This window comes from Staurois parvus, unplaced genomic scaffold (genome assembly GCF_062004578.1).
Source record: "Staurois parvus isolate SC_StPar_1 unplaced genomic scaffold, SC_StPar_1.0 ptg000234l, whole genome shotgun sequence".
Lineage (NCBI taxonomy): Eukaryota > Metazoa > Chordata > Amphibia > Anura > Ranidae > Staurois > Staurois parvus.
The window spans coordinates 6,151,697-6,178,818 of record NW_028318030.1 but is presented as its reverse complement, the minus strand read 5'-3'; the positions used below and the strand labels follow the sequence as shown (position 1 = coordinate 6,178,818).

At 38.5% G+C, this 27,122-nt stretch overlaps 1 protein-coding gene across 2 annotated transcripts in view; it reads right to left on the bottom strand.

The window, feature by feature from the left end:
- ADAM8 (ADAM metallopeptidase domain 8) overlaps positions 1-27,122 on the bottom strand; it is a 62,133-nt gene continuing 35,011 nt past the window's right edge. The window contains exons 7-25 of one of the 2 annotated variants that reach the window (XM_089680036.1): positions 26,349-26,414; positions 26,191-26,259; positions 25,291-25,460; positions 25,086-25,167; positions 24,761-24,909; positions 24,472-24,649; positions 23,626-23,715; positions 23,304-23,499; positions 22,131-22,233; positions 21,703-21,886; positions 21,357-21,434; positions 19,229-19,313; positions 19,004-19,121; positions 12,433-12,625; positions 11,461-11,523; positions 10,045-10,113; positions 9,205-9,252; positions 7,662-7,745; positions 1-4,040 (exon numbers count right to left, since the gene is read on the bottom strand). In XM_089680036.1, coding sequence (XP_089536162.1) covers positions 4,005-4,040; positions 7,662-7,745; positions 9,205-9,252; positions 10,045-10,113; positions 11,461-11,523; positions 12,433-12,625; positions 19,004-19,121; positions 19,229-19,313; positions 21,357-21,434; positions 21,703-21,886; positions 22,131-22,233; positions 23,304-23,499; positions 23,626-23,715; positions 24,472-24,649; positions 24,761-24,909; positions 25,086-25,167; positions 25,291-25,460; positions 26,191-26,259; positions 26,349-26,414 — 2,061 coding nt within the window. In that variant the 3' untranslated portion in view covers positions 1-4,004. The remainder of the gene's footprint in view (positions 4,041-7,661; positions 7,746-9,204; positions 9,253-10,044; positions 10,114-11,460; positions 11,524-12,432; positions 12,626-19,003; positions 19,122-19,228; positions 19,314-21,356; positions 21,435-21,702; positions 21,887-22,130; positions 22,234-23,303; positions 23,500-23,625; positions 23,716-24,471; positions 24,650-24,760; positions 24,910-25,085; positions 25,168-25,290; positions 25,461-26,190; positions 26,260-26,348; positions 26,415-27,122) is intronic. The other variant, XM_089680037.1, reaches the window with a different exon arrangement.

Genomic DNA, 27,122 nt, shown 5'->3' with positions numbered 1-27,122 from the left:
TTTATTGATCACTTTTATTGTTTTAAATTGTAAAACAAAATTTAAAAAATACTGCAACAGTGTTAATCATAATCTCACTTCCAACGGATCTTTCACAAATAGTTTCTACAATAATTTATGTCATAATTATGTCTGCTTAAGGAGACCTTGCAATTTCGTGCTTTAGAATTCAATGCAGGGTTCTTTGCAGAGAACGGTAAAAACATACATAAATGCAGCATATAAGAATTCACATAAAAAATAAGGAGCATGTTTTCAGTCCAGCCAGAAAAGATATCTGTGCATATTAATAAATTATCCTTTGCTAAGCTTGGTCACACAACACCACAGTAAAAGTGAGATGTTACACGGATTTATGAATAAAGCACCAATGTGTTTTGGCTAGGCACTAACCCAGTCTAAACATATTCCTAAATTTGGTGTCTGAACTCTAAACACATTTTTAAGCTCTGCGTTCCAGCTCTACTGGGAGTCATAGGGTTACAATGATAGAATCATGACTCTGAGTCACAAGAAATCCTATGACTTCAGTTTTTCATGGTACTTATGTGTTTCCAATTACATCTCACAGTGGAAATGTAAGACACAGTCTGGCTTTGAGATGAAAAACAATAGTCGTTTTTTTTTTTTTTTAATTCTATTTTCTTAGGTTAACCTTTTTGGCTCAAATAATCCAAAAGGCCAGCGAGAATACATGAGATGTAAAATACTAAATGTTTCACTTATATTTAAAAAGAAGGGTGTGTGTGTTCAAAGGCACCCAGGACAAGGCGTTTGTCACTAAAGCAGTTTGGATCTGCATAGAATTTGTACCTATAAGGCCACATGCACACTAGGTGGTTGGCCCATGTTCATTCTATAATGGCATTTTGGTGTGCAAGCCTCAGCTGCAGTCTCCAGCCCCCATACTTGCAGCCTGTCAAAATCAGTGGCGACTGGACAGAGCTGAATGCTGTACCAAGTGATATATTTAGAGCCCTATGTGCTCAGCAACATGCTGAAAAAACAAGGAACAGAGGACGTACCAACCTAGTGGATTATCTTGGTGATAGCTTTATTAATGTTAAAGGAACAGATGTATACTCACAAACAACATCAGCAATGATATTTATTGAGGAATTGATGCGTATATATTTATATATACACTATATTGCCAAAAGTATTGGGCCAGCCATCCAAATCATTGGATTCAGGTGTTCCAATCACATCCATGGGCACAGTAGTATAAAATTAAGCACCTAGGCATGCAGACTGCTTCTACAAACATTTGTGAAAGAACGGGTCATTTACAGGAGCTCAATGAATTCAAGTGTGGTACCGTGGTAAGTTGCCACCTGTGCAATAAGTCCATCCATGAAATTCCCTTGCTACTAAATATTCCACAGTCAGCTGTTAGTGGTATTATAACAAAGTGGAAGAAACTGGGAACAACAGCAACTCAGCCACGAAGAGGTAGGCCACGTAAGATGACGGCAGGGTCAGTGAGTGCTGAAATGCACAGTGTGCAGAAGTCGCCAACTGTCTGCAGAGTCAATAGCTAAAGACCTCCAAACTTCATGTGGCTTTCAAATTAGCACAACAACAGTGTGTAGAGAGCTTCATGGAATGGGTTTCCATGGCCGAGCAGCTGCATCCAAGCCTTACATCACCAAGTGCAATACAAAGCGTCGGATGTAGTGGTGTAAAGCTCACTGAGACTGGAATCTATTGTAGTGGGGACGTGTTCTCAGGAGTGACAAATTACGCTTCTCTGTCTGGCAATCTGATGGATGTGTCTGGGTTTGGCGGTTGCAAGGAGAACGGTACTTGCCTGACTGAATTGTGCCAAGTGTAAAGTTTGGTGTAGGGGGGATTATGGTGTGGGTTGTTTTTCAGGGGTTGGGCTTGGCCCATTAGTTCCAGTGAAAGGAACTCTTAGGGTGTCAGCATAACAAGACATTTTGAACAATTTCCTGTTCCCAACTTTGTGAGAACAGTTTGGGGATGGCCCCTTCCTGTTCCAACATGACTGCGCAGCAGTGCACAAAGACATGGATGAGCAAGTTTGAGGTGGAGATATTTGTCCTGACCTCAACACGATAGAACACCAATGAGAGCGGAGACTGTGAGCCAGGCCTTCTTGTCTGACATCAGTGCCTGACCCCACAAATGCGCTTCTGGAAGAATGGTCAAACCTTCCCATAGACACACTCCTAAACCTTGTGAACAGCTTTCCCAGAAGAGTTGAAGCTGTTATAACTGCAAAGGGTGGGCCAACTCAATATTGAACACTATGGACTAAGACTGGGATGCCATTAAAGTTTATGTGCGTGTAAAGGCAGGCATCCCAATACTTTTGGCAATATAGTGTATGTTACTATATTTTTTGTATATTGATATATATTGGAATGACATGAGTCCCAGACTGTGATTTTACAATAAATAAAAACAGATAAACGACTACATATGAGAGACATGTCACCAAGACTGGCCTCTAGGATCTGTGATCTTATTAGATAAATATGTCTTGGAATTTCAAAACGAATCAGCCTTTTGGAAGGTCTTCTCGCGCTTGGGATTTGTATAGGTGACCAGGTTGCTTCAAATACATTCTGGACTTTACTGTGCCTTATTGCTGATGTTGTTTGTGAGTATACATCTGTTCCTGTAACACTAATAAAGCTTTAAAAAAAGGTAATGTGCTAGGTTGGTGTGCTCTGTTTCTTGTTTTTGCAGGTTTTCCTCTGAGTTTTCCCAGCCCGTAGGGGGCAGCAAAGCTGGTGCAAATATTGGAATAGCCAAAGATTGTGGATTGACTTTTGCCAGTGCATTTCTCTTGAATGCAGGAGATTGGTCTTTTTTGTCTACATTCAAGAACATATACCTGGAATGTGGGAATTGGTCACAGGGCACTAACTGTGAGTATATCTGGGTACAGTGCTCAACCCTGCTCAGCCGCAGCATACTTTAGTCTGCCATAGACTTTGACAGACTGTAGGTAGTGGGACTGGATGTTGTATATGTGCCTCCGGGGCACATTAAATGCTAAACGTCCAATATGCATGTGGTCTAACTCAGTGCCCAGGAATGAATTCAGAACATGCATACATGTGTACCTAAAATGTAAACAAATGCTTCCTCCAACATGGTGAAGACTGCATTTTATGTGTTTTATAAATATTAATATAATAATGGAAATACTAGTACAGTACACGTTTTGAAATGTTTGTGAAGCTATTGAGAGAATCAAGCATAATCTGTTTTCAAAACCCCCAATCAGTTTAGTTCATGCTACAGTGAACAATAATGTAACATTGGAACACAGGGTATTACAGCAAATCTTTAAAACAACTGCTCAAAATAAAATGATTCATGTTCATGAAATGTGCGGAGCAAAATACCAACATTGGTATTTTTATAAGTCAAATCCCTTTTCTCCTACACAATAATAAAATCATTTTATGTGTGCAAGAGGCAGTGCAAGTAAACAGATGCATACTTTTCTCTCTTGTGCCATACAGGAGGTGCTTCTTTAAAACAAGAAATCTTCTCCATTATGAGCACACACATTAGTGCAAATTGTGCTGGTCAGTAAAAGTACAAGTCCCACGATCCATTGAGTGTATTACTTTTTCCTTTGCATCCAGCCATTCATCTTTCTTACATAGCTCAAGTTGCTATTCCCGGTCCTTTCACAAATTCCCAGATTCCAACAGTCTATTCTTCAGGAGAAATTTCCACCATAAGTTTGGAATGACTTGCCTATTTCCAATAGTGCACATAGTGCACACTGCAAAAGTTCTTTCATAAATGGTTCCACTAAAACAGGTGGACTATGGAAGATGTCCAGTCTTTATGCATCATTAAACAGGAATCCACATCACAAATCTTTCCGCTCACATTATATGAAGAAAGGCACATCTAGCACTGTAATGGCAGTGAGGACACCATGATCAGCAATAGGCACCATTACAATTATTCAATCTCTCAGTCTTTGGTTAGTCTACTGTAGGCCACAGAAAATATCATCTACGTGGAATAGGTGGTCTTAAGGCAACCTTCTAGGAAAAAAAATAAAAAAATAAGTTCAATGTCATGGTATTGCTAGCAAGTGAAAATCTTAAATGTCACAAATTCACTGGGTCCACCTGTCTGGACAAATCTGAATCCAATTGTAATTTAAAACAGATTCTTTTAAATGCATAGACCCCTCCAACCACATGTTTAATGGTCCTAACCCAGGACACCAGGCATTTGGGCTGGTATCACTATAAAAATAGTCCAGCCCCATGCTAAATTAATACCAGCAAGCATACCCATCAGCAGGGAATGGTATACTGGTTGATTATTTATGGGAGATTAAGAATAGCGCAATAATAAAAAAAAAAAGTCTTCATGGTAGTAAATCTCCTGACTACTGAGGCACTCGAGCTCCATTATCTCCTTTCCCCTCTTCTTGTTCTGCTGGCAACAAGCTGTCACCATAGGCATCAGATGAATTGCCTGTTCTGATCAGGTGACTGTCACCTCATGTTTAAGAGCTGCTCTCTCTCTCTTTTATTAAAGAACCATAGGGGAAAACATTGTATATTATACTTGCCTTCCCCCCCACTTCTATGGTTCAGGCATGATGTCATCCTCCTGCTGATGAGATCCACATGGTTTCCCTAGATCTTGTTGGAAGGAGGATGACATTGCTCTTGCCTAGGGGTTACTGGTAGAAACCTGGGTAACATGCAAGTATACTACCTAACTTTTTCCACCTTTTAACGTATTTGTTACATTTTAGCAACAGGTGGTCCACTTTAAAAAGGAACTTAACTATGCACCATTTGCCTTTAAATTGATCAATTAACACAAGTGAAGTAACAGAAAATCAAAGCATTTGATAGAATGTATAAAAATTACAAAAAAACAGATATAAACAAGTTGTATTCAATGCCAAATAAGGTTTAAAACAAAGTAGACAACAAAACAAAGCATTATAGTCTAAGTTTACTCCCCCCCCCCCCATTCCCACCACTGTAATCTTCCTAAGCAGCAGAGATTAGCGTTGAGGAGCTGTCATAGGTTCTCACTAATGCAGGCCATAGATGGGTTGAAAACCGGCCATTTAAAAAAAAACAAAAAAAAAACAAAAAATCGGTCATTCAATTGGCCGACAATGCCACCATTGGTGAAAAAAAATTGGCTGATTTTCGTCCCGTCTATGGCCGGCAAATATAATAGTGGAGTGTCCCTGCAGAGAGCTCCGCTATTATATTTGACATTTAAAAGTATAGCAAAGTTGCAACATTGTATCTATTTGTATCCATTTTGGATACAGATGTTTCTATTCGGATACAAATAGATACAATGTTGCAACCGCTATACTTTTAAACATCAAATATAATAGCAGAGCTCTCTGCATGGACACTCCGCTATTCTATTTTACATTTAAAAGTATTGCGGTTGCAACATTGTATCTATTTGTATCCGAATAGAAACATCTGTATCCGAAATGGATACAAATAGATACAGATGTTCTTTCTTCTTTTTCTTTGTCTTCATCTTCTTCTGTTTCTTCTTCTTGCAGGTCACGGCTCATGCGCATTTTTTTAATCCGTTAAAAGATCGGCCGAATTGCCCATCATTGCCATGAAAATTGGCCAATCGACAAAACTGGCCGTTTTTTTTTCCCAACATAACCGATTAAAAAAATGTGTCAAAATCACGAAAAATGGTCGACAAATTCACCCACTAACGATCTGAAAATCGCCCGATTATTCTTTCGGACGAATCTTTGGCCGATTTTCAACCCATCTATGGCCTGCATAAGGCAGGCCATACACGGAGCAAATTTCTTTCCTGCAACCATAGTCAGTGTTGACAGTGGAGCCACTGAGCCAATGTATTCTTCTAGCAGGGGAGCTGTCCCCGCTGGGAAAAGACATCACATCATCACTAAAGGCTATATCAGCTGCTGGTGATAATCACATGTAAAATCGACAGTCTGTTTGTACCAAAGTTAATTGATCAACTTGGATACATTCAGCCTGCCCATACACGGTTCTAATCTTGAATGGTTCCTGCTGAACTGGGCAAAATTTGACCCATCTATGGCCGGCTTAAGACAGCTTGATTATGCTCACCCATTCCGCCCAGCTCACCCATTCATAAAAGCTGCACTACAGCTTCTGTAAATTGAACATGATCTAGGATTGTAGGATGGGCAGATGACTGAAAGGTCCACATCCTTCATTCTTATATCTTGTTTCATTTGCAGAAGTTGTAATACAGCTTCAATGAATAAAAGACCTGGGCGGAAAGTGAACAGGCAAAGTCAGGCACTCTTTGTGAGTGCCTGAGACAGCTCCTTAGTTTTATTAACCCCTGCTGCAATGGAAGATTATAGCGGCGAGGGTGGGGCGAAACAGAGGAGGAAAGTTACTACTGAGTTAGAAGACAGAAGAACAAGGGGCACATCACAGTGAATGTAAGTAATGTCCCTTGTGCTTATTTTAATTAATTTTTTTTTTTTTTTAGGTAAACTTAGGCTCTAGGCTGCATTCATATCTACATGTTCCCTGCATGTGCAGTTTTTGTGGGTATTTTTTTTCATAGCAAGTTTTTGCACTGCCCTGCAAGCAACAAATATGTTAAAGAAGCCTTTTCACCTTGTTCAGCATTGAACTTTGCACATTTGTTGCACGTTTTAACATGTGCAAAAACATGTGCCTGCTTGTTGCATTTGGGATGCCACTAACTAATGGTACCACAAATGTAACGTGTTTTTGTGCCTTAAAATAAACAAAAATAATAGACTCCCATTATTGACCTGAGGTGCCTATAAACATAACTACACATCCTCCCAATCCAGCTATCTATGATGAGATTAGGGGTGATCATGCTTTTGATAGTCCTCCCCAACATACCTTTGACAAGCAAGCTCAGTTCAACTGGCTACTATAGATTTGCTAACTGATTCTTACTTCTTCCAAAAAACAAGCCAATGCATCTCCTCCATAGCCACAAACATGTATGTTTTTCTGATTTAAACATACACATCAACACAAGAGGCAAGAATTAAGTGGTTGGATTGCCACCTAGGGCCATCCAACATCCAGTGCCTGTAGGCACTTTTAGTTTCAGTTCATCTAACTGTAATAATTATAGGAGACCCAAACAAGACTCTTTTTTGGAACACAGCCAGCTGTGTCTTGTGAGGAAGCTTGAGCACAGACAGTATCTTATAATTCAAACAAAATAATCATCTATCAGTTTCACTACTTTGTTTGACTTTTCTAAGCCATGTAGACTAAAAGAATTTTCCATGGCAGAATAAACACAATGACATCACGTACAAGTAAAAATAACTCTCATACCAAGTTAACAGTGAACTATGCAAACACTGATGGGGGATGTACACCTCTATGCAAGCGTACAGAAGTGTCTGGGAAGGACCTTTAAGCTTGTCACATCTAACAAAAGTAAGAATGTTTAGCATAGATGTGTTACAGAGCCAAGGAGTTTAATAGCTAAAGCTATTAGACATTTATTAGTCTGCAACACATAGCTAAAATGTATGGCTCAGAAACTAACATTTGTAAAAACTTTTAAACTGTAGACATTACAAGCGTGAAAGAATTATTTTAGTGTCATTCTTAAGTACAGACATTGTACTGTTTTCATTTAATGCTCACCTGCATTGGATGAGGGGTAGTTTTCAGTGATGATGGTTTCAATGGTAGTATTGGAGCAGAGGCAGATGGCTTCTGTTTTAGTTCCTAGAAATACAATGGTGACATTTACAACAGTGTTTGGTAACAGGAATCTATGAATTATGCGTTAAAGTCTAAGCCTTTCTCTCCCTAAAAAAAGATCTTCAGTAGGGCCAGATTGTTCCCAAATGATCAAACCTCCCCTTGTATGGCCAGACTCTCAACAGTAAATTACAACTGTGGGTGACGAATGTAAATCTTAATTTGCTAAGTAGTTAGACAACAAGATTATATTAACATTTTCATGTACCTGCATATTATTGGTTGACTTGCTTTGCAAAGAAAATGCTTATATATTCAATATTCTATTTCTATCCATGCTTTCTTAAAAAAGACCGGGCCAACAATATGACATAAAAACCAAGTAAAATATATATTAGGACTTAAACGTAGAATGCAAAACTTTTTTTACTTTTGGATAGAGTATTGGAGGGTTATAACCAGGGGCAGACTGACAGCTCATGGGGACCCCGGGCAATAGGGGATCATGGGGCCCCTGTGTCCTTGCCCAAACTCAAAAAAGCCTATGAAAAAGGTACCAGGGGTATCTCATGGGGGGCCCCTACTGACCCCGGGCCCGAGTTTCCAAATGGTCAGTCCGCCCCTGGTTATAACCCCTGTTGGGTTTTTTGCCATCTGTGTTCTATTGGGGATAGTTCCCTTTATTTCCTGTCTCACAGCCATAACAAAAAAGTGAGAGGAAATCCCTCCAAAGTGAAAGAAATCACTGGTAATCACCAGAGTCACTGGAACTAGTGTCCCCATTGGAAGATCTGCCCCCATTGGGGTTACCACTCAAAATTCCTTTCACAGATAATGGTCACCAGGAAAAATAGAGGGGGTGAAAATCCCTAACAAGAACACAGACAGTAATAAAAACCCGATAAGTTTTCTAAACCCTCTCCACTCTCAATCTAAAGCCTAGTACACACTATGAAAAAAATTGGACGACCTATCATCCGATTTTCCACGAAAGTTTGTATCATGATGTAATTGGAATGGTATTGACTTGTAAGAAAATTCTCTTCTCGGCTGACAAAGGCAAACATAGGTATGTATTAGTGTAGTAGAAGAAGAAGTGTAGGATCATTCTATGCGTCTGATCATTTACACTTTTTCTATTTGATCATTCCTGTTCAATAACTGTACACAATGTATGAGAATCAGATGTGTTCACGCACAATAAAAATGTACTAACTTCAACCCTCTTAAAAGCTGGAACCGATACGATACGATTTTCTTATCATATGTAAAGACCAAAAAATTTAAAAAATTGCCTTCAGTTATACTTTGAACATTATGTATTTTATCACCCAATATTTATTGTAACCAGTCTACCTGTAATGCTCATCTTATTTAAAGTCACACACACCAAGATAGTTAACGTGTATTAAAACAAGGCTGTTTGGAAAAATATTGGTATATCAGAACCTCACAAGATTCTGTTAAGGTGTAAGATAATTACCGGTTTAGGTTTCAGCATTGGCAAAGGTTTGCATGGAGGCGTTGGTTTCTAGAAGAAGAAAAAAGCATAAAATATCAAATACCTACTCCAAACAGTGCTAATTAGATGTACTGAGTAGATGTACAGACATGCAACAGTTAATATAAAGATAGCCGTATGATTAATTTTTTTGGTTCAACCCGCTGAGCTGATTCCCCTATCCACAGAATGGTTGTAGATGAGGGGAATCTTTCCTCATTTGGCATTGTTTTCTGGCAACGGAGGGGCCTTTCTCTGTCATCAGAATACAATGATCAGTGTTGTTGGCTATAGCAGGCTTGTTGTACACAAGTAGTTTGATAGATAAACTTGGGAAACCAGCCTGCAAGGATCGAAATTCAGACGATTACTGGTGGATCAGCTGAATTTTGATCCATATATGGCTGGCATAACTCTTCTCACTTGCAGGCATGCTTTAAGAAAGTCATAGACATTAAATTGTGATTATGCTGCTGACTGCAGAAAGATCACTTGTGTTAAATTACAATTCTATTAGTATTTTTGAATTGTCTGAACATGCATATTTGTGCCAATGGAGAAGAGTAGACAGCTAACCAGGGCCACAGTCTGAAGACTGAGTGCACTACAGTATTTGGCCATGAAAACCCCAACTCAAACTACCATTTGTTGACTCATTTGAAGGATTGGCTACTAACCAAGGACAGATGTCATCAAACCTATTTAATTTAGATAACAAATATTTGAAGTCTGTAAGAATTTTAAGTTAGTTAGTATATGTCTATACTAGGCTTCATAAAAAAGCATCCACTAAAAGAGAAGCAATATTACAATATCACTAACCGGTGGCTTGGCTGGTGGTAGTACAGCTCTGCCAGGAGGTCCAGGTGGGGCTACTGGAGGTTTTGTCACCTGCAAAAGCAATAGACATTTTTCAGATTCTACTGTGCTTTTATAATCTTTAAACTCTCTTCCTTTTTAAATAGAGCAGGGAAGAATTATCAGCACTGTAAGGTTTTTATTGCTGTTTGCTTCTCTGTTAATTACATTCCCCCTCACTTTCTGTCAGGACAAATAAATGTTAGTAAATCTCTCCAATGGGATGCCGACAAAAACAAACATATTTTCAGTAGAGTTAAGCTGACCATTAGATTTTCATGCAAACAGTCACAAGAAGGTAATTTCTCAGACCATTTTATAATACCATCAATGACTATACAAACTTTGTATAAATGTTCTTACAAAATCTGTGCATTTGTCTTGGCAAAGATGTAAAACTTTAGCATTCCATTTCAGGATAGATGGAAGTGAATGTGATTCCGAATGTTAATCACATTTACGGTTAGAATTTTTTTTATATCCGATAAAGGAGAAACAATTTCCATCCATCTTAGATTTTGGTCATCCCTACAGTTAGAAATGGTTGGTGATTTGACCACACTAACCATAAGAAAATCAAAACATTTTTAAAACTGTTTTAGAACTAAATTTTGCCAGTATATGATTAACTAGGAAGGGTGAGAGCATCCAATAAGATCTGCATTGCTGTCCATGTCTTCCGGCTGGTAACTGCAACCTTTATATTTTTGTATGAGTATAAATGGAAGGGAAGTAAAAAAAACAAATTTCCCTGACATGGCCACAGACAAAAACAAAAAGCTCAGAAAATGTTTGGAAAAGGTGTAGAATTTTTGTCCTCAATGATATCAGCAAAGGTCTATCCAGGTATGTATCTCTGGCTCTGGTAATGCTGCTCTCATGTTACCCCAAATTGGAAATTCTAATCAGAGTGACAAATCAATGGTTAACAAGGTCATGTTAACATTTACTGGTTCATATTAGGGTGATGTTAAACTATCAATGAGTTTCGGAATTTGCGTGGACATGAAATTGGAGGACCCAGTTTAGGTTGTTTATTGAAAGAGACAGACAAGACAATAGATGTCAGTTGTGGCAGCATTAAAACCTGTCAGACATTTTAACTCCCCCCCCCCCACACACACACACCTATTGAAAACTAACAAAAAAACATTTGGTTGGAGTTTGGCTTTGACACCTCTTGATTATCATGGTAACACAAACAAACAGAAGCACAATAGCAAAAGGAAGTTCCTTTCTTATCTGATGGTCTGGTAAAAAGGAATCTGCTGGGGAGTCAAAGACTTTAAAAGTATGTAAACACTTACAGGCAGAAGTATGAGCCACATCATTAGCTGGGGCTATGAACAAATGAATTTCAAGTAAAAAAAAAAAAGTTACCTGAGGGGATCTGGGGACAGAAACAGGTACTCTTGGTTGGGAAGCAGAGATAAATGAAGGGGCCTGTTAATGCAAAAACAAAACAGTTGGCAAATACCATAACAAAACCTCCTTTACATAAACCCAAAGTAAACAATTAAAGAGTTTGGGTTTGACACCTTAACTAGACAAAGCAAATGGCTAATTTCTTTACCTGCCAGCTAATGTGTTTACAAAAATTTCCACTGACATTTCCTATTTTATTAGAGCTGCCTAAACAAAGTAACCTTTTTTTTTTGGTTTGGCTAGAGTTAAGCTGGTCAAACGCTAGTGGAATTTCAGTAACAAATTTTCATTTTTGGAGCATTCAATTTTCTAACAATTTCTAGGATCAAATTGATGATCGCTTTCATCTATGGTATTGAGAAAATTCAAAGAAGCAGGACTGTTTTCCTTGAATGAATAAAAATCCTAAATCTGAATGTGGTTTTTCGTTCAGAAGAATCAGACATATTGTAATACACGTGTTTTTTGTACAAAAGAAAATGATTTAATACGTCTGGAAGTCCATCAAGTAGTAGGTCTGGATGACATTTTAGGACTTTCTAACAAAACTAGTTGGCTCAAAGATGGCAACATCGAATGCTTTTTGGAATGATTTTTCCAAATTTCCATACAGACCAAATTCTACTGGTGTATGGCAAGCTTTAGGATTGGAACCTCTGCCTGGTTTTATTTTCTGTTTCCCTGAGCTTACGTACAGAGGTTAGTAAAATAATGTGAAGCTCTGCTGACTTCCATCATCAAAATCAGGTGCAAGCAAAATGATAGCCTTTTTTTCTTGCACGTAATTGGGTATTCTTTGAATAATTTCACCATATTCATTAAATTCTGGGGAAAATTCCCTTGACAAATCAACCCTTTTCCATCAGTCTCTATATTGTACAAACATAGCCGTTTGATCCTTTCTTGCTGGTTTAGCCTATACCTTACCTTCTCAGTATCTTCGCTGGGAACTATAGTAATAAATGCAGACCGGGAGTCTTGCAAGTTGGAGGTGCTGGCAATGAGTTGGGGACGTCCAATCAAGGGACTCGGGGAATCCTTCCTGATGTATGGTTTGCTGCTCATGCTCTCCTGAAACAAAGGATTTGATAACCCAGAGCCTGACCCGGGTGTGACCATTCTAGAGAAAAAAAAAAGCAAGAGCATTATTAGCCCTGAGCTGAGAACTCACAAAACACACATCTGCAGAAATTGTATTAGTTTCAACTAAATATTCCTAATAAGGAGGATGTGCAAACGTCTATTGGATTCTACTCAAATGCAGGCAGCTGAAGAACATTAATCACCAACACATGTTCTCTTGTGCAACCTTCTGCTACTTAGATTATACAAACTGCTGCAAGCAAGAATATCCTGTGGTCTTGAATGTTTATGAACTAAGACATTTCTGTTTTTTTTTCCAGTTCTATGCATCAGCCTAGGCAGAACCGAAAGTTCATACCTGTAGGGAATGTTTTATCCAAATTCCATGCATTTGTTTTAAATATTTTTCCCATATCTTAAAGCTGACCTCCGAGATAAGCAAACTTGGTCTAAAAACAGGAGACACCTGCATTCTTACGTGAATCTGGTGTGTTTTGTGTATTTATTCCAGTAATCCAGTGTGAAGCTTTGCCTCTGTGCAGGAGTTTCCTGTAATAAAGACTGATCATTGCTGCTCTCTCCCCTTGTACCGAGTGACTGGTCTTGTCTTTGCCCCTCCTGTAGGTTTCTGCAGGCAGCCTGTAGTGGGTGGAGCCTGCTGGGCCCCTCCCACAGCTCTGTTTGCTGCACAGGCTATGCACAGCACAGTGGTCGTGTCACTTCTTTTACAAGTAATATCTGGACTTATAAAAGGTATTTGGTACACATAAAAGTAGATATCTTTGAGGCTACTGAAGACTATATTTAAATACAAAATGTTTGTGTTTGGAGTTCAGCTTTAAGGTTCTATGCATTTAATACATTAAATCACAGTAATAGGGTTAATTTTGTGAACTAAAATAAAACATAAGAAGTCCAGCAGATGTTAACGCGACTCTTCCAGTACTGACAAGTACATATAACCACCAGTTCCTCTTTTTCCACAATTTAACATTTATTGTGCATTAGAGGAAGAAAACAACTGTAGAAAACCACAAATTCCTCCGACCATGAAGCAGGAAATGATCCTACACAGCTGAAGGAAGTGGCCAGAGAGGGGAACGGTTGTGGTCCACTACAGATAATGATGAAACACTGTACAAATTAACCTCTAATCTCTTAAAAATATCTGTGCATAGCACAGTAAAGCCTTCTTCTGGCCTTTCAGAACAAGAGATTTTACAAAAACTCCACACATAAAGCTGTCAAACGTTGTGAGAACCTTCCACTCTAACTGCTCTGCAATAATAATACGCTTATTCAAATTACCTGGAACGGCAATTTGACTATTTCATGGTAGTTGCATCTCAAAAAACAAGCAGTTACTACATTTACTTGAAATAGCAATTCAATTACTTCAAAGTAAGATGAAAATATACAATAACAGCAATACTTTTAAATAATAGTGAAAAAGATATCTTAAATACAGGGGTGTCAAAACTATGGTCCAAGACAGCCAAGAATGCGGACCAACACAAAATCGTAATTGTACTTAAAAATGTTGCTTTTTTTTTTGGGAGGGGAGGAATTTTTTGCAAAAATGTGTTTACACTTGAACACATGCGGGAAAAAAAATTGACTTCTCTTTACTGAACTTTTACAAGTTTTATCTTCCCAAGGAAAAATCTCACACTCTTCACAATCATGCCTTATTCATATCATCAGTTTTCAGCAGCACCTTCAGTATATTTGTGAGCAACTATTTTCAAGGATGGAGCACACGAAGAGCAATATTGAAAGCCAAAATATCTGATGAGTACCTTGAGAATTCATCGAGACTTGCTACCACATCCATCAAACCAGGTATTGACAAGTTAGTTTATCATAAACAGTGTCAAATATCGCATTCATTTTATGTTGCCCTCTTACTTTTATAACAAAAAAAATGAAGTTTATCACTCAGATAGGTACATTATCTACATCAGTGGTCAGTAACTTGTGATCTGCCCACCTTTTTCTGCTCGTCAGCTATCCTTAGTGTTCGTGTATTTTATGTGTGGCCCAAGAAGGTCGAAAGTTTGGGACAGCCCTTGTCCTAATACATATGACATATAGTGCAAACCTGTGCTAACAAAGATATAAGTGTTATTGGTTACACTTCCTTATAAAAATGCTAATTGCCTGACTGCCATGCCATCAATACTTTCTGAGTCAATGAGCCAGGATAAGTAATGAAGTTCAGATTGTAATCTGATGCAAAGGCAACCATTTTTTTTGTTTTTGGTAGTGTAGGCAGGGCCAGTGCTTCCACTAGGCAAACTAGGCGACTGCCTCCTAGGGGCACCTGGGTGCGACACAGGCCGGCACTCTCTCTGTGTGGGATGCCACCCTGTTATGAATGATCCTTCAGCTGAGAGGAAGGGTGACAGAGGGTAGGGAGAGAGAACAGCAGAAGATGCTGGATCTCTTGAGACAGCTGAGCTGCCACTCCTTCCAGTGTTCCTCTTAGACTCAGTCCTTACTGCAAGCCGGCACTGATCACTGTGGAGTTCCAGCCCTTCTCTTCACATTCATCGTGCCTGCAGAGGAAAGTAATGCCTGACTCTGATGTCTCCTGTCTGTGTGAGTGTGACCCAGCCGGCCAGACATCCATCACATGTGGAATGTGTCAGTGAGTGATGACATCATTATGATCCCACAGCCTGCTGATCTGTGTCAGTGTTGGTGGTGGTGTGTTGTGTCGGATCTCTTACTGTGCGGGATTGCTCAGTTCAGCTGCCTGCTGTCACAGCGTTTTATCTCCCCCCATTGCGTGAGGAATTCCAGCCTGGGATCTGTCAGTGTGAATCCATCATCCTCCACTCAGTGCAACTGTCACCCTGCCAATGCTAGCCAGATACAGTCCATCCGTGACACTGATTTTGTCTTTAATATTGGTGCTGGTGGCATCTTATGGCACTTATTTTTGCAAATTAAAAGAAATTTAACAGTTTCATGTTTTGTTGATTTAATATTTTCTACTGTTTAAATTGATTATTATTACTGATTTATTTTTTTTTTTGGGGGGGGGGGGGGGCAAGTAGCTGGTCTTGCCTAGGAAGCAAAATAGTCTAGCACCAGCCCTGAGTGTAGGAAGGGTTAAAATCCCTATCAAGCACTTTTTTTTGTTGTATGTAGCCCATTAAGGAGATTTCTTCATTTCCTATCCTGGAAAAGCAATGGAAAATCTCCCCAAAGTGACGGGAATTCCCCTCAGACAGTCGTCATCAGAACGAGTGTCCTCAATGGAAGATTTACCCTCTATTATTGTACTGATGACAGCTCACAATTTCGGATTTCTCATCTTTCTTGGTGATAAAGGTCTCCAGGACAAATAGAAAGTAGGCACATCCAATAAAACAAAATGAGCACTGGATAAAACATAAAATGGAGCTGCTAGCATGAAAGGTAAAAACCTCAAAACCCTCTAAAACAATCAAATAATAAACATGCAGCGCTAAGAGTATAATAAAAAGGCAGGCTTCCTCATTGACTTACACACATGGTGCATTATTCTATGGACAGCTAGCGGTTATCTTTATACCATTTGACAACATTGATTCATTGTGAGTTTTATTTCATCTTCTATTGCTATCCTTTGATTGAATAAAGTTACTACACTATAGGAAGTCTTTTTGCTCTGGCTCATTTCTGGTGAGTCTTTTCCATAAGGATACCCATGGTGACCTGGCTATATCTACAAGTGTGATTCCCCTTGGTGGCTGATTAAGTCCAATCCTGGTGCCGAATAAACCCTGATGGTGTGCTGTCTGCCCCCTGATACCCACCAGATGACCTGATGTTTCAGTAACCTGATGCAGATGACCAGGAGTTGGTCCTAATTACTCAAACGCGCATTTACTTGCGCTCTCTGGTGAGTGCAATCTACAGCCACTTATTATTATTTCACCATCACGGATTCACATGGAGTAGAGACTAACCGTATTACTACTTCACGTTTGCACCTTGAAACGCCAACTTGGGACGTTTATCACATCTATATTCCACTATATGCCTCACTGCGTGCATTTATGTACGTCACTATATTTCATATGGATATCATAGTTGGTCATCTTTATATAATTTTTTATCAGATCTAGTCACGTTTGATTGATGCATTTTATGATTTCATGCCTTTTTATTATACTCTTAGCGCTGCATGTTTATTATTTAAAATAGAGAGTACGAATCTCGATAAAAGATACGATAAAAGTTTGACCTAGAGTCTATCCCTACTCCATTATATTCAAAACTTAAAAAGAAATTTTGCCTTTACAAACACTAACTTGATGGACGCTTGCTCTGGGTCAGTGAATCAGAAAAAGCTGCAAAGGTGGAGGATTAGCCTTACAGACCGTCAACTAGTACATGGCTTGTTAGTGCCGAAGAAGCAGCACATTTATCTTTGGAGCCAAAAACAACAGTGTATTGGAAGCACCCATAGCCCTGCTCTCTAACATATTATTAACATATAAATTGACCCTGCACGGTATGATTTGGGACTGATTTTTGCAATAGTCTGGAATGGTCTGTTCTAAGATAGTAAGTAACAGCAACACCTCTCATTACAAGCTTCCTCACACAGACTTGTAATGCAGAGAAAAAGGAGGGTGTCAATTAGTTCTGTTACAGAGAGCTGATTATTTAGTGCAATCTATAGTCTTATCCATAGCTGGCCATACAAAGTTAGAATTTCAGCTAATCCATGGATGACCCTAGTGGCACCACCCAGCTCAACAAATGTCACCTGAAAAGTCAAAAGAGCAGGGTGGAAAACTTTCAGCCCAACAGTGACTGCATCCTATCAGATGCAGACACTGTTGGGATATTCAAATAGCTGTGGCTGCTTAAATATATTAGCCAACAATGATTATTCCTCCATCTATGCTAATGGAGGCTGGAGGGAACCCATTGATAAAGGGAGGAACCTATTGTTTTTCTGATTCAGCCCTTGTATGGCTAGCTTAACTCAGCACCCTGTCTGATCCCTTGGACAATCCTGCCTTGTGCCTTGCTTCTGGTGAACCTTGAATTCCTTGCTCCTCTCATGAATTTCCTATTTAGGTCATGCCTTTGCAGTTCCTGTTTGCCAGATTATTGTGCTCTTCTTCAGCCAATATCTTGCTCTTGTCTTTCCTGTTGCTGTCCGTATCTTTACTATTCGTTACTGACCTTAGCTTGCTCCTCGACTATAGTTCTGCTCAATCCCAACCTGCAACCATTTGTTGCTGACCCTTGACTTGTTCCTCAAATACGATTATGCTTGATCCCAACCTGCAACCACTTGTTACTGACCTTTGGCTTGTTTACGGACTATGCTTCTGCTTGATCCCTACCTGTTTTATCTGCAACTGGACCCCAGCTTGCTCACCTCCTGGTGGGGGACCCTGAGGACCACGACCTGGCACTAACACGCAGCAAAACCCATCTCCACCATCAGGAGATCTGGCGAATACAGGTTAGTGCTTAAACCCTGCGCCTTGGGTGAGCCCACGTCGTCTGCTAGGGTGACCTGCTTGTGTACTTATCCAGCTGGTTGGTGGTAGCCTCTCTACTACTATAGCTACTGGTCTTCAAGTCTGACCCTTGACCGTGACAGTAATATTTAAACACCTCGCATAGTTACTGCAATAGGAAAGAGCCCGGAAAACTAGGAAATTGGATGCTTTTAGTACAATATTTATCATAATTAATTTCTATTTTCGTGCCCTAAAACTTACCCTTTAGCTTTAATCCTGTACTGAATTCTTTCAGCCCATACTCATAATTTTTTGCTCTGTTGCAGAGATATCAGCACTGCAAGATCCCAGTGCCAAAACAAACAACATATAGACTAGACAGCAATGGCTGCCCATATTTTTCACAGAACAGGTATTCTTTAAGCTTTCTGTTTTATCTTTCTATGTTGGAGGACTTGGCAAAGGTAAAAAACTAACACAAAATTAAAGAATAGTTTAGGTTGCAAAAAAGCATCTTTGCAATTTAGGGACAAATTAGAAGCAGCCAAAGCATATCAATGACTCATACTTCAGGCAATCATCTATTAAAGTATGATTCTGTATATTCTAATCAATAAATGGTCATAAAGCAACAACATAAAAAGGCAGTGTGCCCATAACCCCACACTCCTACTGTTCTTGTAATACTTTTTATAGGAACATAAATACTATAGAGCAGCTTAATGTCTTTGATTTACATTTAAATTGCAATCCACTGCTTATCTTGTATAATATTCTCAGCAAACCAATTAAAGGAATAATCAAGATTTAAAAAAACGCTTAGCAATGAATTCTACATATATAAAAAGGGACCCTCCGCCACACATTCACTGGACCCCCCATCTGGATTTATATTTTAAATTTCACCAAGACATATCAAATCTTGGCAAAGGTTTCACCTTTTCTGTGGAAATTTCCTTTGTCTTCTCCTGAAGTAAAACATCACTCCAGCAACCAGCACAGCAAAAACAGAAACTGCGACTAGTATTCCAACAATGAGAAACCCTCTATTCTGATCTGTAGAATAAAGAGAAGAAAGGGACAATGACATTTGTTTCTTAGAGAATTAGGATAAGCCAGTATCATAGACAAGAGAAAAACATCAGTGTTTTACGGATTGCTACCTGCAGTGTTTTCTGTAAATTTATGGTCACAGTATGGTGGAGCCCAGCCAGGGTCACAGTGACACTCTCGCTTTTGGTTACAGACCTTTAAAAGAAAAAAAAAAGATTTGAGATTTTCAGACGTATTATTGTGGTGCGTATTTCAGTTTAATGTTGCAACATGGTACTACATAGCCATCTAGCCAAGACTAAAAGCATTATTGTAGGTAGTTCTATCTCCCCACTATAGAAGCATCTGTAAGGTCTGGAGCCTTGAATACTATGAATGAAGCAAGAATTAGCAGGTGAGAGTCCAAAGATCCATACAAGGACTGATCATGCAAAATATATTTAAACGTTTCAGTTCCTGCATGTCCTTTGTGGATCAGGGCATTTATTTTATGATTTAGCATTACTATTAACATTGAAAGTAATTACATTTTGGGACAGTCAAACCTTTCTTTTGGCAATATTGCCAATATTGTGTTATTTTCTATGCAATAGAAAGGCAAAAACGTGCAACTAAATAAGGCGCATCTAGTTTGACCAGTGTTAGGCTTCATTCACACGGGGTGTATCAATGTGCATTCAGTGTGAGCGTTATGTTTACCCACATGGAGGTTGCACTGGTGTTTCATGCATATCTGTGAAGGCATTCCATTGATGTCTATTGGGATGCAGTGGCTGTACACAGCCACTGCCCCATTTCAACATCTGTGTGGGTGCAGGTGAACAGCCCCAAATGCAGACAGTGTGCATTTGGAGCTATGCAGCTGTACCCCCACAGATGTCAAATTGGGATTAGCGGCTGTGTCCATGTAGTCACTGCATTCCAATAGACATCAATAGGACAGCCTACACAGGGATACATGGAACACCTGTGCATCCCAGTGTGGTAAACGTGGCCCTTGCACTGGGTATGCATTGCTATGCCCATGGTAATGTTATTTAAAAAAAAAAGTTTGTGCAATTTTAATTTAATGTGACACGAACAAAACAAATTTTTTAATTATTAAAATCAAAATTAGCAACAGTAATATTAATAATAATAATATCTTAATAGTGAAGAGGAGGGAGACAAATTAAAACTGATTAGGGTTATCCAAGGTTGTAATGCCTATGAAATATGTTGGCCTTGGACCCTTTGTTTCTTGGGTAATTTTTACAATAAATCATTGTTGCCCAAATGCCAGGGGCATGAGAGGTGACTGATGTGTCATTTCTCTAGGCCAGAGTCACAAGATATTCTGCTGAGAGCAAGATAAAAACTTATTTATGGAATGAACTGTGTTTATGACATCTAGTAACCTCATATTAGGAGATAAAAACCTGTTTAAGTTAGAAATCCTTAAGTCTGGGGTAGATGAGAAGTAGTTTTGGGGTAGATAAGAAGCAAAAGTGTGACTTTTCAGATAACGAATATGGTGGTTGAACGTGACTCTGTTATCCTCGCGGAATCCTTCTGCTAGCTCCTCCTATGGTGGGTGAGGTGCCCGCCCACTATTGGACAGCTTCCAGAAAATTGGTTTATAAGGCGGAGGTCTGGGCGAGACCAGTAGAAGCCCCCCTTAATGGCCAGAGGATGCTCTGACGCTGGGATTTTTGCCAAGGCTATATGGGCTCATTGACTGGTCGTGCCTATGGCTTCCCCGTGACACCCTGGGCAGTATGGTACCGATGGAATTTGTTCTTCCCAGCTTCTAACATAGCTTTGGTAATGTATTAATTCTATACAGTGACGCTGTCAGATGATGTGTCTATTTCATGCTGTAATGCTCACATTATTATTGGTGTGTATTATTATGCAGATTGTGATGACTATAAGATATATCCTGTGTGTCGCGTGATAATAAAAGTGGAGGTTTTGACAGTGCAAGAATATTGCAGTTGAATTCTGTTATTTCTTGGAGTGCCAGGTGAATGCTATGATGGGCCAGGGCAGGTGTTCATTTGGTAGATGGTCTTTCACATGCGTAGAATATGTAATGGTTTAAATGCTAATTAAAAGGTACCTGCATAACTACATGTTGATTGTGTGCGTGTATATGACTTGTTTTTAGTTATTGCACCCAGCATTACTATTACAAAGGTTTAACATAGGCGTTGAATAGAAACATGCACAAAAGTTAAATGGAATATATTTACATACCCCTCTATTGCTGCACTTTGCAGAGCAATTCTTGTCTCCATACACGGATAAATCCTGACATTCCCCTTCAAAGCAGACCTACAACAAAAGAATACTAACTGTTGGTGCGTTGTTAACTATACTTGAGAAATATATATGGCACTTTCCTAGATCAATAATATTAATGCTAATAAATTCAAAGTCATACATTGAAAACATAATGATAAATTATTTTATATACAATGCCTTCAAGTAATTAAACCAATCACAAATTCAAATTATTTATTTAAGATTTGAATGTATGACTTTCCTAGATCAGTAAGGGCACTGAATACTAGAAGTGTTAGTCTCGGGTTAAATGTCTCACCATTCCCATGCCACACTTTGTGCCAGTGGGCACCATTCCAGGGTCAGCTGTTACTCCACTTTCCTGATCAGACAGTTCAGCCACTTTGCACTCCTGTCCACCCATTAATTTTATCACATACTTGTTGTTAGTTATAGGGAATTCTGCTCCCCTTACACAGTGTATTCGACCACACTTGACATCCCTGTAGAAATAAAACAATTGGAACGGTATTATTCATTACTCCTACACATCCATCTAAACATACACATCTGCACAATTAGTGCAAATGATTCTAGTCTTAGTTGTACATTAACTCATATTTCACTACTATGCAAACCCAAATATTAAAAAAACCCTCTAAACTATTACATCAATTAGACTTCTCATTTACAACCACTGTCTCAAGATATGTAGTATTTTATAAAGAAAATAAATTGCATACTTACTTTATTTTACAGCTACTGTATCCTTGCTCAGTTTTTTTGCAATGTAGGTGCTTATTGCCATGAACATTGCTCCTGAAGCAGTCATCGGGTGCAACTTGTGCATCTGGAAGAAAATATTTCCGTGTCACCTAAACTTTTTTTTTTTATATATATATCTTTTATTTTTTTCAAAACTTAAAAACAACATACATTCATAGTTATCGAATGAGAAATACAAACCATTCCCCTACATTTAATCACCTACCCCCCCTTCCCTCCCCTCCCCCCCACTTTTCCCCGGTCCATATGATTCTATCCAACTCTTTCCGTCAATTCCTGTCCATATCTATATATCTCTTTTCTTTACTCCTCTCCTCCTATACATTTCTTAATCACTCAATTCAATTCTCCTACATCGGTTCGTCTGGGGCTCCCACTACTTCCAGGTATTTTTTAGATGTCTTAAATCATACCAGCTACTCCATTCCTTTCTAAACTTTTCCATTTTAACTTCATCTACAGTCAGGTCCATAAATATTGGGACATCGACACAATTCTAACATTTTTGGTTCTATACACCACCACAATGGATTTGAAATGAAACGAACAAGATGCGCTTTAACTGCAGACTGTCAGCTTTAATTTGAGGGTATTTACATCCAAATCAGGTGAACGGTGTAGGAATTACAACAGTATGCATATGTGCCTCCCACTTGTTAAGGGACCAAAAGTATCCATTAAAGATCCATTAAAATTCTGGTATCATGCTCTTCTATACACAGTAGTCATATCAGAAAAAGATCCTAGCAATCCAAGTCTGGATTTATCATCAGTCTTATTATTACAATTTCACCATGCTCCTGGGTCTACCTATCAATGCTGGAAGCAAACAGTTAAACCCTAGTGACAATGCCACTCTATATAAGATGTATATTGAGTACAAATATGTAATAAAATTATTTCGCAAAACAACATGCTTCAAAAACATCTAATTAAAGATATTTTATTTTGTTAACTATGGAACCTAGCTTTTTTGCGAATGTATCTTTAATTGTACAAATGTAATAAAATGGCATGTAAAGCTTTTTATTATACCATCAATACAGATGAGACAGAATATACTATAACACCTGGATCTAAGGTTCATTTGGTAATCTATCAGTGCTTATGTCTTTTATAAATCATTGATCGTACCTGTTCCCCAGAGAGTCTTACAGTGCTGACCAAGGGATGGGCATACTCCATTATAACAGTAGCCATTGCTGGATGAACAGGGAAGCCCATTCATCTGAAAGGCATCCTCCGGACATTGAGCAGAATTTCCAGTGCAATATTCTGGAAGATCACATTCTCCCTTTCTCTTGCGGCACATTTCACCAACTGGACGAATCTGACAAAAAGCAGTAGCAAGAATCATTTACGCATCCTATCAAATGTCAAAGAAACAAAGTTTACAAAAGCAATCATAACAAAAATGTAACAATGATCCAACAAAACATAAGCTTGATATGTGTACCTTGCACTGCCGACAACACTCTCCTTGTGCACACTCTGCTCCCTCTTTTAGTTTGCATGTTGTGGCATTACAGCATGGGTTAGTGCATTCCTGAAAATTCAAATATAACAATAATTCATGATTACATTATTTTCTTTAGCATGCTGAGGCTGATTTACTAAAGGATATGAGGAATCCCTGTTTACTTATTTCATCTGCACATGATTGGACCATAGATCGTGTAAAAATTCTCAAATCCTTCAGTAAATCAGCCTCATTGAATTTGCACAAACTGTTCTTAAAGATAAGTTAAGTTGTGGTATATACTAAAATGTCTTATTGTTCAAGTATCTATAAATATGGAACAATAGCGCAGAATGTTCTAATTTTCACAGTTTTCCTTGGATGGTCTTTAACAGGGGTCTCCAAACTATCTGAATAAAGGGCCAGTTTACTGTCCATCAGACTTTAGGGGGCCTATTGCTGCAGAATATGGAACTCCAAATTGTCCAGTGACCTACTAAACCATCAATGCAAATATTAACTCTCAAAAAGTCATAGTAAGCCCTTCATGACAACAACCAGGCTTGCTGATGGGTCCCGCTGTGGGATGGGGGCATGTCCAGTTTTTATGGTGTTGAACTGGAGACTCTGAAGTTTTGAAGTTAAAGATACTGAGGTATGTGCTGACAATTTATGCTGCGAAATGTGACCAAAGTCTTACATTTTGTTTTTCTATTGAGTCATGCTCATATGACACAATAGAAATCACAAAGTGAATAGGATGCTTTATTGTATATGAATAGGTTTGTAAATGTGTATGTTCAATAGTTGTACATGTTTTTTGGGAATGCATGTAGATGTTACCTCTAGTGTTCCGCAGTCACATTCCTCCCCACTCTCCACAAATTCATTTCCACACACTGGGCCCCCAAACAGCTGGGTGCTATCTGGGACATTGAATAGACAGGTTGGGCTAGCATCCTTCAGGAAAGTTTGAAGGTCCTGTCGGCTGCAGCTGCTGAAAATCTTGGGGTACACTATACTGCATATCAGAGGACATAAAACAAACGTAGAGTTAATTGTAAACAATACTACATTGTAGGTACAATGTCAGGGATAAGAAAAAAAAAAAAACCACAATGTTGGTACTTACCCAACACTCTTTGACATAACACAGCCTCCTTTGTCCCGGGTAACTGCACAGGTACACTGGGCTACGTCTTCATCATGAGACATGCCAAGGTTGTGCCCCATTTCATGTGCCATGGTAGAAGCAGCACCAATGGCATTTGTACTGTGGTCCTGGGGTTTTGGATTGAGATTGAAATTAATGAAAGGTAGAGTTTGGTGGACAAGCAAAGTTTCAGATCAACAAACATATAGAGAAACAGTCTTTTTATGTTTACAAGCCTTAAAAATTCAGCAGGAGACACCAGACTTGTATCACATATTAGACAAATATGTATAATTATACTCACTTGGTTAACAGCTCCAGAATCCCCTGTACACATTGCAAGTTTGGTGGCCAGACCTACAGTGCTCCCTTCAAAGTCCACTCCACTGTATGCATGAAAAACAATACAGATAAGAGATGTTAACAAGTATCAAATGCCATCACCCTACAAAAAAAAATAATTTTGGAGTTGGCACACGTAACAGTAAAAGTAAAATTCTAAATCTTACGTGACAAGCTGGGCATTATCATGCATTTTCTTTCGAAGAAGGTCACTCTTACGCCAGCTCAGGAAATTATCCAAGGTTACACCGGCATTATTGCTCACTACTATTTTGTCTCGCTTGGTCCAAATTTCCATACCAATAAGAGCAACTCGGAAATTTAGGGAACGGTAAAGCTATAAAAAAATGTGACATGTACATACAATAAATTAAATACAAATACTGGTTTATTAAGGATTTAGCGCATCTATATAAAAAAAAAATTATCAAGCTCACAACTGTGGGATATTTGTTCTAAGCAAATCTAGATTACATCGTTTAAATTAGAAATACTAACATACAGCACATGTAACATTGTACTGCATTCATCACACAATTTTACCCACCAATGGATTTTCAAATGGGTTCAGTCTTGTTAATATCACTTCTTTACATCACATCCACATCCTGGACCTCCCTATACAACACACTGCAGGAAAGCAATAGAAGTTGTCCAGTCCCCAGTCTTTCCCCAACCTCCGATTGAACAATAAATGGGAAAGACTGGAGGCAGATATTAAGACAGATGCAGGTACTTATGCTAGTTCCATGTCAAATGCTTCTAATATTTGTTTAATTAATACCTGCCCTAAATTTGTACTTTAAAAAGTTTTTTTATGGATTGCATTCAATACACATCTATAGATGGATCCATCACGTCTGATGAAAAAGCTGCAAATTTTTGCTTCGCCATCGTTTTTTTATATAGCACTAAGGAATCCTTATTACATTTAGCAGGAATAGTTTACAACACACATACATCAGTCATAAAACATGTCACCAGCTTGTCAACATATTAGCAGGAAAATCATTAGAAGTGATGGTAATACAACTCCATAAAGCATGTTTAGATGCTAAAGCTCCCACCTTGTCTACATGATTTACGATCTCCTTCATGCGATGTTGGACTGTAGGTATATCTTTGTACTTTAAATACTGCAAAGAAACAGAAACAAATACTATAGAAACCAGTAGTGGAAAGTGATACAATGGTGACGTTGCTTTTCTCAAGATCTGTAACTTACCTCAGTGTTGTCAACTACAAGGAACAGTTCCACATATCTGGTACCAGTTTGTAGTGGAGCAGATCGCTATAAGAGATTTAAAAGAGAAGTTCTCATGCATACAATTTTCTGTATTAAAAACATATAGTATTATTGACAGTAATATACAGATTCAATCGTTCAAACTGTTGCATTTAATTTAGAAGTGGTGTCTGGAGATTGGTCCACCCTTTAGGTAATGTCCTAGGGCCTTCTGTGGTGAGAAATCCCCATCATTTCCAACTCTGTTCCACACATGTTGGTGTTCTACCCCTCCTTTCTCATTCTCCATATTGTTACAAATGAAAAATATAGAATGGAGAATCTATAAAGCGGTAATAAACCCTATAAACAATGACTAAAAAAAAAAAGTACAGATAAACAGCGCTATGTCAAACTACAATCTCCACTTGATATAAAAGGATAAAGGAAAGAAAAAAACTTCAACCCAAAAAAATTATAAAATAAAATTAAATATTTTTTTTGGTGGAAGTTTTTTTTTTTCCTTTATCCTTTTATATCAAGTGGAGATTGTGTTTTGACATAGCGCTGTTTATGTGTACTTTTTTTAGTCACTGTTTATAGATTTTTTTTGTTATTTAAAACGGCAGCTTGGTTTAAATATTTAATTACTGGTTTAATAATTTTTATTTTATTTTTGTATACCAAGATTTTCACCATTTCTTGAGCGCAGGGATATAGGCTGGTTTTATCCTATATATATTTTAATTGGTAATAAACCCTGCCAAAAAATAT